General features: G+C 42.4%; 1 protein-coding gene across 1 annotated transcript in view; it reads left to right on the plus strand.

Moving 5' to 3' along the window:
* Positions 1 to 241: 241 nt before the first annotated feature.
* LOC139565036 (alpha-1,6-mannosylglycoprotein 6-beta-N-acetylglucosaminyltransferase B-like) overlaps positions 242 to 13,391 on the plus strand; it is an 88,495-nt gene continuing 75,345 nt past the window's right edge. The window contains exons 1-2 of the mRNA XM_071385043.1: positions 242 to 783; positions 2,454 to 2,566. Of these exons, the coding sequence (XP_071241144.1) occupies positions 716 to 783; positions 2,454 to 2,566 (181 nt within the window). The 5' untranslated portion in view covers positions 242 to 715. The remainder of the gene's footprint in view (positions 784 to 2,453; positions 2,567 to 13,391) is intronic.

Genomic DNA, 13,391 nt, shown 5'->3' on the forward strand with positions numbered 1-13,391 from the left:
ATTATACTGTCCAAAGACTAAACATGTATTTCTTTTGAATAGCTTGTGTGCTTTTAAATGAAAACTGTAGGAACTAGGCTATCTATGATGTTGGCTTTCTATTCTAGAGACTAATTCACTGCTATTTTGATTTGGGCTTCTGTGCAGGGCTGACTAGGACATTTTTATGAAAACAGGAGTCATTTGTCCTGCAATACTGAAACTTTTGATTGTATGCATCACTCGTTAGATGGCGCTGCACTGAAGACTAGGCTACTTGCACAATCTGGAAATACACCGCCAGAAAGCGAATTGAGTCTAGCACACATTGTGTGCTCACCGGTGAGCAATGGACTTTTACGCTCGATAACTCTGCTACCCTTTTCCCAACTTGAAACACATACACGTTTACCATGTTAACAAGGAGAGGAGTGAACAATATTACTTGTGTTTTTCCAACAGAACGGCTAGGACTCCAGAGTCAGGGTTCATTTACGGACTAATTTAAACTCAGCGGAAGCAAACTATTGTATGCAGCTGGGTAAGCGGAGTGTATTCCTGCCGAACTTTACTGAACCAAGCACGTGCACTATTGGTTATCCGATTCCGAAGTCGATGTATCGATATTTTTAAAGCTCTATTAGTTAATAATTACTATGTTTATGTTTGCGCTTAGGACACTTTGTGAAATATACACAATGTTGGGGGCTCTTTGCGTTTTCTCCTTCTCCGGAAAATGAGTGCTGTGAACACAGACTATTCAACTATGGTGAGAAGATGTCTTCTGACGTTCAAACCATTCAGGTAAGCATTTACATGTAGGCTACTGTTCTTGTGGTCTCGATGTACAGGCAGTGTTCTCTCTCTGTGTAGCCTGAAATTGAGTTGTATTTTTATTTTTTTTACCTTATGAAAATGGGAACGTCATGAGTAGACTACAACAAACTCACAGTGGTCAGGTTGCCTTGACAGGAGTACACACCTGTGATGTCATAGAGGTGTGAAAATGGATCTGTCATGTCAGAAACATGTTATGACAACCTCATAAAAGCAAGGAGTAGGCTAACGGCATAACAGATCAAGGTGCATTGCAGATAGTGCACAACAAGACTAAATTTGAACTACATATTTCTACAGTAGTTTGCCTGTATTTTCCCCTGTACATAGAATGACATGCATGTACCTATACAGTAGGCCTATGCACTTGATACTTGAGTCAATATGGATCACTGCATTGTTTGAGCTCTTGGGCATACTCTGATTGCTATGGTAAACCTGAACTCTGCCAGCACTCTAAAAGCAGTTAGGCTTGTGCCTAGTGTCTACTGTGAATGAGTTAATTGGTGTGTAGAATGTGTTCAGTGGCATGCAAACACACAAAGGAGCAGATCATCAGCGTACAGTAGGTGATATCAACTAGTTATGTGTATTTCTGCTCACACTGGTTTTAACTTTCATGAGCGCAATACTCAGCTCTTCACCATTAGCCCAAATATTGGACAGTGATGGAGTATGACATCGCTCTTAGGCAGTAAGAGTATAATATTTCCTCTGAATTAAATAAAGCTCTCTTTTAAAGGGCTACCCTTAGGATGAGAAGAAAGAAAGCAATATCATAACCTGTGTTAAATGAGCAGCAAGTGATGTGAGCTGTGGTGTGTAATATGTAGATCTAGCTCTCCTCTGGAGGAATGGATGGGAAGGGTTTCAAATATTTCAACATTTGCATGAGCATTTCTCAGTGGAACACTTTTCTCACGCAAGGATGTCATCTACAGTTTGAAAGGCATCTGGTTATGAGCATTCATTTCCACCCACCATTCTGAACATTTGAAAATGTCTACAGTGATTGTGGTTGCAGTCACAAATATGCAACTGTAATCCTTAATGTTATAATTTTTCAGTTGACTTTTCATGCATTGTGTAGTACACAAGACCCATGTACTGTATGTAATATGCCATTTACCTTTGTCCACAACCAGATCCCCAGCATTGCCGTAGGTAGATTAGTTAAGATTGATAATTCATCCATCTCTAGTCTCGACAATTGGATTCTCTGCACTCTGTTAAATGGCAAGAAATACAGTGATAGGATCAAAACACTAAGTGAAACCGAAGTGGACTCAAAAAAACAAAGTAAAATAATTTGTTTTCATGATGCCATCAGCTCCCGTTTGCCGAGCTATGTGAGATGCCCATGACTAACCCCATGAAAAGAATTGCAACGCGTTAGACCAATGGGCATCGAATTCAAACTTGTCATCTTTAAGTTTCTTTGTTATTTTGCATCATCTTCTTGTGCCCCATTCCTTTTGTACTGTACAGCTCTTTTGCTTTCATTCTGACAGTTGACCCCCCCCCTCTTCTCTTCTCCCCTGCCTTAACTCCCTATTTTTTCTCTTATTGTTCCCCCTGAGTTCTAACCCTGAGTCTTGCTCTCTGTCTCCTGGCTGCCCTGGTCCCTGTCCCTGCAGGATCTTTGTGGCGGGGATCGGCTTCTTCAGCCTGTGCTTCCTAATGACCTCCCTGGGGGGCCAGTTCTCGGCCAAGCGACCCGGAGACACTCCCTTCACCATGCGGGCCGAAGGTAAGCTCCAGAAAACAGACATTACAGCGTCTCTCTCTCGGTAAAGCCTGGCAGCCTCTGACTACATACGTTCTCTGCACACAATAAACACGGATGAACATGCTCAGTGCAGCAGAAGCCCTTGATTGCAGGCAGCCGGCTGACAGACCTCATCAGTCTGCTGTTCACCAGGTGGGGGTTAGGGGGGCTGGGGAGATGGTGATGTGGGTCTTGTTATCCTCCCCTCACCTCCCTGTAGTCTTGCTAAGATGTCACCCCCTCCAGGTCTTTAGTATTCACCCTAGTCAGTGTTCCGTGCTCTGGGAAAGCAGGCTCTTAAATTTCGGAGCACGTTATCTGTGTTTGTGCTATGTGCCCCTGCATTTATATCACAGTGCACAGATCATTTAGAAGAGTCAATGTTAGCTTGGGCACTGTTGCCTCTCAGCTTTATTACAGCCTGTCACTCTGACACTGTGTCATCCTCATAGGGCAATGTGGGCATTATCAGGTAACAACCACCCAACAGAACAATAGAAAGTCAAGAGAACTCAGAATTATCCCTGTTGTTTTACAGATGATTTGCTTTATGGTTTGTTCAGCAGTGATGCATGCTTGTAGACCTAAATGCTGCTGCAGTGCAGTGATAATACAGTACAGTAGGAATCTCTAGTGACAGCTTGTTTGTCTGTGTGAAAGCCTGATCTAAAGCAGAATCACTCTCTGTCCTCCACACTGTGGATAAAATCCATAAGTGATGGATAATCTTCATATAATGTAATCCGCCGTGCTGCACGCCAACCCCAGCAGAGAGAGAGAGATTGGGAGAGGGACGTGGGCAGGCAGAGGAAGGCTGGAACGCTGCCTGATAAATTAACCACTCACAGGCTGCAGTCTAGGGAAGGCATTTGGCCCTCAGCTCATTAAACACTGCCTGCTACCCAACCAGGGAAAGCCTTGCTAAGTAAACTCTGAGCTTCTGTCTGTGTGTGTCTGTGTGTCTGTGTGTCTGTGTGTGTGTGTGTGTGTGTGTGTATTGAATGGGAAGGATGGAGGTCAGTGTTCATTGGAGCAGCACCAGGATAGTAGACACCACATCAGCTACTTCTGGCCCCAGGAGTGACACAGAGAGCCTGTTGACTGTGTAATCTGCTTTAGTGATAAGGATCTTTTAGTGCACACGCACAATTTGTGTTTTGCAAGAGGAAGGAAAAAGGATAGGGATCAAGTAAATGGGGGACATTTTTACGCATTAGACCAACTGAGCATAGAAATATATCCCAGATTGACTGTGACGGTAATAAGCCTTTTAGTAGAGCTCATGAACGGACCCGTAGTTGATAGAGGAGGAGTTTAGATGTAGATGGACGGGAGAGGAAGTATAAAAATGAGGAAACCCAACAGACTGGTTTCTAACGTAGGGAAGAGAAGGTTGCTTGATGAAAGGCGTTCCCCAGTGAACAGTTCACTCTCCCTCAGCAGTTTGTTTTTATAATGGAACTCACTTACAATGCAACCACAAGATAAAGCCTCAACAAAACTGTGTTAGGACAGTCTACTGTTTTCTGTTCATTATAGACAATACAGTCATTAGAGGCAGCCTGAGCCTATCATTACATCTTGTCCATAATGTTCTTTCAGAGAAGTCTAAATTAAATTTGAGTAGATACGGTATACTACTATACAATAAATGATGCTGCTGTAGGCTAGTGGGAGGACTACAAATCAATGAATCGTTTGTAGATTCTGCCCAGATCCTGTCTGTATAGTATCCAGCCATGCAAGCTTTGATGCTATTTACATTGGATGATCTGTTTGTCTAGGGCTTTATTGGCTTGTTGTGTGGACAGGGAGAGAATTAGCAGGCATACAGGCTCTGTTGTAGGATTCTCCCTGGTCGGATTAGTGACCACACTGGGGATATACACAATGTTATACAGAATTGATACCCAACAATGAAATAGAATAGATTCCTAAGGTTTCATACAGACAGTTTGAATCTTACATTTCAGTTACCTCCACTTATTGATATATGTATCAATTCAGACCTGTCTGAGTCAACATCAATACCAATCAATATATTGTAGCCTATTCTCAGTGACTGCTGTTGCTAAATTCTTATTGATAGTACAATATTGTACTATTTGCTTTTTCTGTCCCGTTGCTTTACCTGGCGACACCCATTAGGCCACTGAAATAATGTGTCTGTACAAACGTTTACCCCATTATTGGTGCAGGTTAACATTTTTGGGGGTGAGTCTTGTCCGTGATGCAGAACTGAGTGATATCCACTAGATGTGCCAGCTGCAAAGTCAAAGTTAGCTATATTGTAAAAATGAATGAAAACAAAATGTAGGTTAGTGTTAGCCATTAGGGTTATCAGTGTGGTTGGGGTTGTATGACTTTGTGGCTGGGCCAGCTAGTGACCACTGAGCAGAGCTGCCTCCAGCACATGAGTCATCCCAATAAATGCTAACCTGCATTATCCAGGTGGTCTTTCATGGAACGTGAAACTAATGATGTGGTGGGGGACTATTTCCTGGAAAGGATGAAGCTATGAAAGAGGGAAACATTTGATCCTCTCTATCTTAAAGGCTGCAGAGGGTTTCCAGGGGCTTCTAATAATGTCTTTGAAGCCCTCCCTCACGGAGACCCCTTTTTCCATAAGGGCTATTAACGTGGCCCTGCCTGGCTGTTGGGTAGATGGAGAAAGGGTAAAGTTCATGAGCTCCAAGATTTGCCCTTGGTAGGCTGATGCTGTTTAAATGGTTGATATACAGTAGTTTGAATGTAAACATATTTTGTCTATCCCCCTTGTACTGCTGAGAGATGAGAGGCAGAAGCTCCATTGTGCTGTTCTATAGACTCAATCTGAGTAGCTATTCTATCAGACTAGCTATACACACTCAATCAGAGCTAGGTACAGTACTGTAGCATCCTTTTAAGGAACCACTCATTATGAAGCTTCTGTGTGTCTATTCACTCAGTCACTCAATTAATGCACTGTAGCTGTGTGCACAGTGTGTTTGTGTACTAGGCCTAAGGTGCTCTCTCAGCAAAATGCCACTGATGGATGTTGGTACACATCTAATTAACAGGAGGAGTCTGGCGCAAATATGGGGCCAGGGAAGTAGACTGGCTCACACACGTATTAGGCCCGGAGGCCAAGTGAGGAGTAATAACTCATGAACTCTCACCCGTTGTTTTCCCCTACATTTTGTAACATAGTAGGTCACTTATTTCGTCAGAAAACATAGTGGTTGGGCAGGAGCCACTAAGGTGAGGATGAACCAGAGAGAGCTGATGAACTATTTTGCAGGATGTACAAGAGTGAAAATGACATCTAATTTGACCTTCATTCAATGTCATGGCTATCTTGTCACAATGTGTTCACATGTTCATTGAAATGCTAATAATACAGTTAAATCCATCGTGTTAAGACTTCCACTGCAGCTATGTTCAGTGACGCGTTCATGACAACGATAGACCATGTATTGTGTAGCTCAGCAGTCATCACTACCTAAAATAGAGCAATTAACTGAATTCTCAAAGTGGCTTTTTACAGTACAGGTCTCTAAAAAAACATACATTGCCTCAGTGAAAGAAAAATGGCACGCTTGAAACAGAGGGCGGTCTTCTCAGAAGTGGTTTTGAATTTTTTTAAATAATTGGCCTTTGTTACAGCATGCATGTATAGTCCCCACGGACAGAGAGACATTACAGGAGATCCAGCATGCTGTACTGAGGTGAGCTGCTGTGACTAAAGAAGACATGAGTTTCCATCAGGGTGGCCAGACAAAGAGACAGATGCTTTTCTGTTGGATTTTGAAAAGCTCACGACAGCCATGTTGTACAGATCTTTCTCACTCTATTTTCCATGATAGGCCGTGACATTTTGCTGAAGAAAAATACCATGGTTCTACGGGTAGGGCGGCTGCACAAATGTTTTTGATTCTTAGCAGATCTGATGGCATCCACCAGGGTAAGAAGGCATGGGGTTCTGCCGAGAAGAGAGGAGAAGGGAGAAACCTCAAAGATTCCTCATCTTGAGCAGCTGAAAAGATTTACAGTCATCTTGATTCTGTGTTGATTGATCAAACCTTCATCCAGTGAAAACACTGTCACAGTCATGAAGGGATTTTCCTTGCATTCTCACAAAATTATTTCTAGAAGAGAAACGAATATGTAAAATTACAATGCAAACCTTTTTAGAGTTGTATAACAAACTGGAAGTCAATCTGGATAAGAGCGCCTGCTAAATGACTAAAATGTCCAATTTAAATGTTGTGAATTAGTTCCTTGGAGTGTTCAAGTATACAATGAGTGTACAAAATACTATGAACACCTTCCTAATATTGAGTTGCATCCCTTTTGACCTCTGACCAGCCTCAATTTGTTAGGGCATGGACTCTACAAGGTGTTGAAATCATTTCACAGGTATGCTGGCCCATGTTGACTCCAATGCTTCCCACAGTTGTGTCAAGTTGGCTGGATGTCCTTTGGGTGGTGGACCATTGTTGCTACACACAGGGGAAACTTAAGTGTGAAAACCCAGCAGCGTTGCAGTTCTTGGCACACTCAAACCAGTGCGCCTGGCACCTACTACCATATCCCGTTCAAAGGCACTTAAATCTTTTGTTTTGCCCATTCACCCTCTGAATGGCAACATGAATGCCTAATGCTGAACACAGTAGTCAGTATGTATAGTTTGAAGGAGTGTGTGTGTGTGAGAACTGGATGTGTGTGTGCATTACATTGAATCAGAAGCCTATCAGCGGTCCTTGTGCAGAGTCCCTGACTCAGCGGTTCCCCTCTTTGTGTTGTTGGTGGGGTCCGATTTCTTATTTACCCTGAAAGAACGTGTGGCCCGGTATTTTCAGAACATAAGAATGGTGGTGGTGGGAGGTCAAATGTGAACTGAATGCTGAATGTAAACATTGTTAGTATCTACATAAAAGCTCCCCATCTAGTTCCAGCTTATGTATGCCATTCATACCAATGAAGAAGACTGGCCTTCAACTTGCTTGTGGTTCTCCTAAAATGTGTTTTGGGTTTGTTTGTGTCTGTGTATATTGTCTGTAGGGGGAGGTGGGGTTAATAGGAGGAAGAGGCAGGTTTTTAATTGAAGCCGTGGAGAAGCATAGACAGATACATTAGTGCAGATAGTTTCCTCTTTCTGGGCTGTCAGGTGAAATGAGGAGAGAGAGGATAAGTGACAGAGGTTGTCGGCTCTAATAGGTTCTGGTTCGGTCAGCTCCCCCATGGCTGCCGGGTACACTAGAGCAACTCAATCTCAATCAGTCTTCCTGTTAATGAATATTCGTATGAGGAGTGAGAGCAGCAGGGCTAGGGGGAGTGTGAATCTACCAATCTAGCAGGTGAGAGGGGGGAGGGACTGACACCCCAAGGGTCCTCAACCAGGAAAACCTATCACCACACACACACACACACACACACACACACACACACACAGTACTCTCGAGTTATATGTACCAACATTTCTCAGTTGTACACAATCTTGTACAATACCCTTTGAAAAACTGAATTGTCAATAGGGATATGCATAAATGTAATGTTTTATGTGGAAACCACCAACAATTCAATACAGGGTCAGGTATGTGTGTCTGTCTGTGCATGTTATAGCCAAGACATTGAATATATTTTATCGATATTTGTCTCTTTTTTTGCTACTGTAGGTAGCATTAGTCGGCTGTACCTGTGCTAAAACCTGTATTTTTCATCCTACAGCTTGTTCTCCATCTTTTTAAATAGTGAGCCAACATGTTTTCAGCATTTATTTCCATGACTGATCAAAACTCATTTTCTCATGCTCTCTCTTGTCTCTCTGCAGCAGACCAGAGGAGGCTGGTGGGAGGAGCTATAGGAGGACAGGCTCATTGTAAAGACTAGGATGGAATTATTGGAATGGTATAAAACATCTGGAAACAACGTTGGACTCTGTGCCCTTTGTTCCATTCCAGCCATTACAATGAGCCCATCCTCCTAAAGCTACTCCCACCAGCATCCTCTGCAGCAGACATATAATGGGCATTATGTTTGGAACATCAAATCGCAATAAAATCGCAAGTATCAAATCACAATTGTGGTGGTTATTTCTTTATTATCAAATGAGGAGAGACAAACTTATCACACAAGTCAGAGTTATACTTAAGACTTTATTCACTTATTAATAAGGAGAGCAGGTCACACACACACACGTGAATGATGTGAGTGATCTGCAATAATGATGGCTGGTCGACGAACCACCCCTAGATGATTTGTTGAGAGCCCCGACACAAAGGATACAACTATCTTCTATAGTAAAGGTACTCCCCCTTAGTCTACATGACAAAAGATGTGTGGAATGGGTCACAAGGTTAGGATTCGTATGAAATAAATTAATAATTCACAGCAGACAGTATCTGCTGTAAAGACTGTTCTCATTGTGTGGAAACCAGGATCTTGCCCCCAAAACAAGGTTCCCCTCATCATTATCCATACCGGCGCCATCTCTCCATGGTACCTTCCAGTCAGACCAGAGCAATCTGCCTCACATGAGTGGAATGTGGCTTGTTAGGTTTATCACCTAAGGCATCGTAAATCTACTGTCAGCACTGATCCCCAGGGGCCCACTCTCAGTTCACAGACACAGTAGAGTACTAAGAACTCTATTCTGTTGCATAAAACAACCATTTGATGCAATAACAGTGTTATAATCTTGTAATTCTGCTCTCACACAGTACATATACTGTAGAATCGTGAGAATTGCAATACATATCGTATCGGCCCCTAAGTATGGTGATAATATCGTACCATGAAGTCCCTGGCAATTCCCAACCCTAGACTATAGCACTTTCTTTATCTCATCCTACTCTCTCTCTCCTCAGCAGCAGTCCTTTTTCCTCTACTCCCCCCTCACCTGGCATCTCATCTCATCACTCACACACACACACACAACAGGCATACACACACCAGGCATACACACACACACACCAGGCATACACACACACACACACACACTTAGTCATCTATTACACATACTTGGCAGGTATTGATTTCGTCTCACGATTAAGTCATGAATTTACTTAATCAGTCCAAACATATACGCACTGTTTAAATAACAAATGAGGAATTTTCACAAGGCTAATAAATACATCATCCGGATGTTGGAGCGAGTGTGTCTGCAGGATTAGCGCAGTGTGATGAGACACAATACAGAGCCATCCCTCTGTGATGCTGCTGGAGTGTCAGCCCAAATCCACACCCACCACAGGAGGCTGAGGAAAGGATGCCCACAGACAGCCACAGTAGCAAAGGCAACACAGAGGTTGACATTAGGCAAAGCATGGCATGGCAAACACAAGCATTAAACTGTATCATGTTTGTGTGTCTGAAGCCTTACTGGATTACAGCGTACTGTATGCACACACAGGGCATGGATGATGCTTTGCTGTTGTCTACGCCACAATGGTGGCCATGTTTTTCTATCTTTTGCCAATTTTCCATTGATAGATTTGTTTAAATTGACTAGATTTCATGATCCATGCCACAAACATTTTGATGAGCATTACTGCCCAAAAACTAGGAGGATGACTGCTCACGATTGTTATGTTAGCTCGCAATGACGCATAGCATGTCTCATGCTATTGTAGTTTCCTGCAGTCAAATGACCAAATCGCCCTCTAGTGGCTTCATAAGTGGAATGTTATTAATATTTGTCATTATTCCATAATTAATAAACATTATTAAAAAACAAAAAGTGTTGCTATATTTCAGTCTTCTGTGATGTATATAAAGTGTAATATTGGGAGGCAAACTCAAAATGTAATACATTTCAACTCTACATCTGACATGGTACATACAGCTGTCTTCTTTTTTTTAAGCCCAGAACCATGTGTGAGGTGTATACGTTTGTTTCAAAGCAGATTTGTTTAAGACGACCAAGAAACACTCTGTGTGACCCTGATATAGCCCACTACAGTAAAAGGTTAATATTATTTTCAGAAAGAAGAACACAGGCTCTCACAGTGCTTCGCAGAGAGGGACATGTTCTTTTCTGGAAAGGTCTGGATGAAACGCAAAATAATAACTTATGTGGGAGTGCCCTTTGGCAAGGCTTTCATCTATCTGAACACTTGTATTTCAATCTAAATTACATGCGGCTCAGATTCAGATCTAACAGTCTCCAGGCAGTAAGAGCTCTCAGCTAAATTAATCTTAGCTGGAGTGATCAATAAACCAAGTTGGAATTTGATTAGTACTATGGCATTATATTGCCAACCAGGGCAATATTCACTTCACACCATTGAGTCATACATGCCTTATTAACCCACTAGGAGCCCCTCTGGTTTCTGAACTTATTATCTGTCCTCACCTCAGAGGCTCTGATGACGGGCTGCAGGAAACCGTTGTAGTTCAGACGCCAGACTCTCAGGACCTATAACGTTAATATGTGTCCCTACTAAAAGTCAATGAGAGAGCAGACAATTAGTAACTGCTCATGCAAAGCTGCTCGGAAAAGTACTACACTGATCTAATTAATTCTTCCTATGAACAGATGTTTCTCATCCTAGCTGGCAAGAAACATAAGTGTTATGAAAAAAGTGGTGAATGTAAGCTAATTCTTTTTTCCGTTTCTAACAACCCATAGCACAGCGAACCATAAAAAAAGAAAATAGAGTGAAAGTCTGTTTGCTGTCCATCTATGTGACCAGTCCCATTTGGGGCGAGCTAGTTCAAAACGGGGGTGGAGGCACAGTGACTGTGAAATGAGACTAGCCGACCAGTGCTCCGCCCTCAGCTTGCAACGGTATGGCTATCTAATTAGAATTTGTTCATAAAATCGATTGTGTTGTGGCATTTACGAAATGGAGTCGTTAAAGGAGATTAGTTCTTGTTAAATGGGCCCTTTATTAACCAGTAGATGAGGAATGACATGGCAACGGCCCATATTAGCACACAGATACTATCGGCAAACTGGCTGATGAAACCACTAACAGCGCAGGACTTGGTGAAAACACATTAGCCTGTTCACCTCCAGGGGATAGGCTAGTCGCTGGAGCAATAAATAGAGGTAGCTGATGAACAATAGATTGCGAACATATATAAAATAATTCTAAAATGTACTGTGTGGGAGGGGTGTTAGTTTCCATAATGATGATTTATGGGCGAAACGTGTGAGAAACGTCATTATTGTGAAGCTACGTTCCAGTTCCCCTAGACTCAAAGCCCAGCGGCAGGGAGAGCCTCCCTCGAACTTGGCACCTGCTTTATAGCCTCTACTCTGGTTGAGAGACCGTCTCTGTAAGCCTCATGCTCCCGCCGAACAAATGCATCAATAGAATTACTCTTGAGATTGAAAACTATGAATGACTTCTACATATTTTTTTTGCTGTTGTTGAATTATTTCAATCCCTAGCATTACTGTAGGGTGAGCATATGCTGTCTTTCAGCATTCTATAACAGTTATTACCAGGAAAATAAGGGAGATGTTCTTTGAAGTGTTTCTGTATATTACAGATCTCCCTCCCTCTCCTTTGAGTCATGTTGTTGCCAAACTGGTCCAGTCTGGGGATTTCATTTAAATGGATGTGCAATCTATGTATGTACAGTTGAAGTCGGAAGTTTACATACACTTAGGTTGGAGTCATTAATACTCGTTTTTCAACCACTCCTCAAATTGCTTGTTAACAAACTATAGTTTTGGCAAGTCGGTTAGGTCATCTACTTTGTGCATGACACAAGTAATTTTTCCAACAATTGTGTACAGACAAATTATTTCACTTATAATTCACTGTATCACAATTCCAGTGGGTCAGAAGTTTACATACAATAAGTTGACTGTGCCTTTAAACAGCTTGAAAAATTCCATAAAATGATGTCATGGCTTTAGAAGCTTCTGATAGGCTAATTGACATAATTTGACTCAATTGGAGGTGTACCTGTGGATGTATTTCAAGGCTTACCTTCAAACTCAGTGCCTCTTTGCTTGACATCATGGAACAATCAAAATAAATCAGCCAAGACCTCAGAAAAAAAATAGTAGACCTCCACAATTTTGGTTCATCCCTGGGAGCAATTTCCAAACTCCTGAAGGTACCACATTCATCTGTGCAAACAATAGTACGCAAGTATAAACACCATGGGACCACGCAGCCGTCATACCGCTCAGGAACGAGACGAGTTCTGTCTCCTAGAGATGAACGTACCTTGGTGCGAAAAGTGCAAATCAATCCCAGAACAACAGCAAAGGACCTTGTGAAGGTGCTGGAGGAAACGGGTACAAACGTATCTATATCCACAGGTAAACTAGTCCTATATCGACATAACCTGAGAGGCCGCTCAGCAAGGAAGAAACCATGCTCCAAAACCGCCATTAAAAAGCCAGACTACGGTTTGCAACTGCACATGGGGACAAAGATCATACTTTATGGAGAAATGTCCTCTGGTCTGATGAAACAAAAATATAACAGTTTGGCCATAATGACCATCGTTATGTTTGGAGGAAAAAGGGGGAGTCTTGCAAGATGAAGAACACCATCCCAACCGTGAAGCACGGGGGGTGGCAGCATCATGTTGTGGGGGTGCTTTGCTGCAGGAGGGACTGGTGCACTTCACAAAATAGATGGGATCATGAGGAAGTAAAATTATGTGGATATATTCAAGCAACATCTCAAGACGTCAGTCAGGAAGTTAAAGCTTGGTCGCAAGTGGGTCTTCCAAATGGACAATGACCCCAAGCATAATTCCAAAGTTGTGGCAAAATGGCTTAAGGGCAACAAAGTCAAGGTATTGGAGTGGCCATCACAAAGCCCTGACCTCAATCCTATAGAAAATGTGTGGGCAG

This window comes from Salvelinus alpinus, chromosome 36 (assembly GCF_045679555.1).
Source record: "Salvelinus alpinus chromosome 36, SLU_Salpinus.1, whole genome shotgun sequence".
In the NCBI taxonomy this organism is placed as follows: domain Eukaryota; kingdom Metazoa; phylum Chordata; class Actinopteri; order Salmoniformes; family Salmonidae; genus Salvelinus; species Salvelinus alpinus.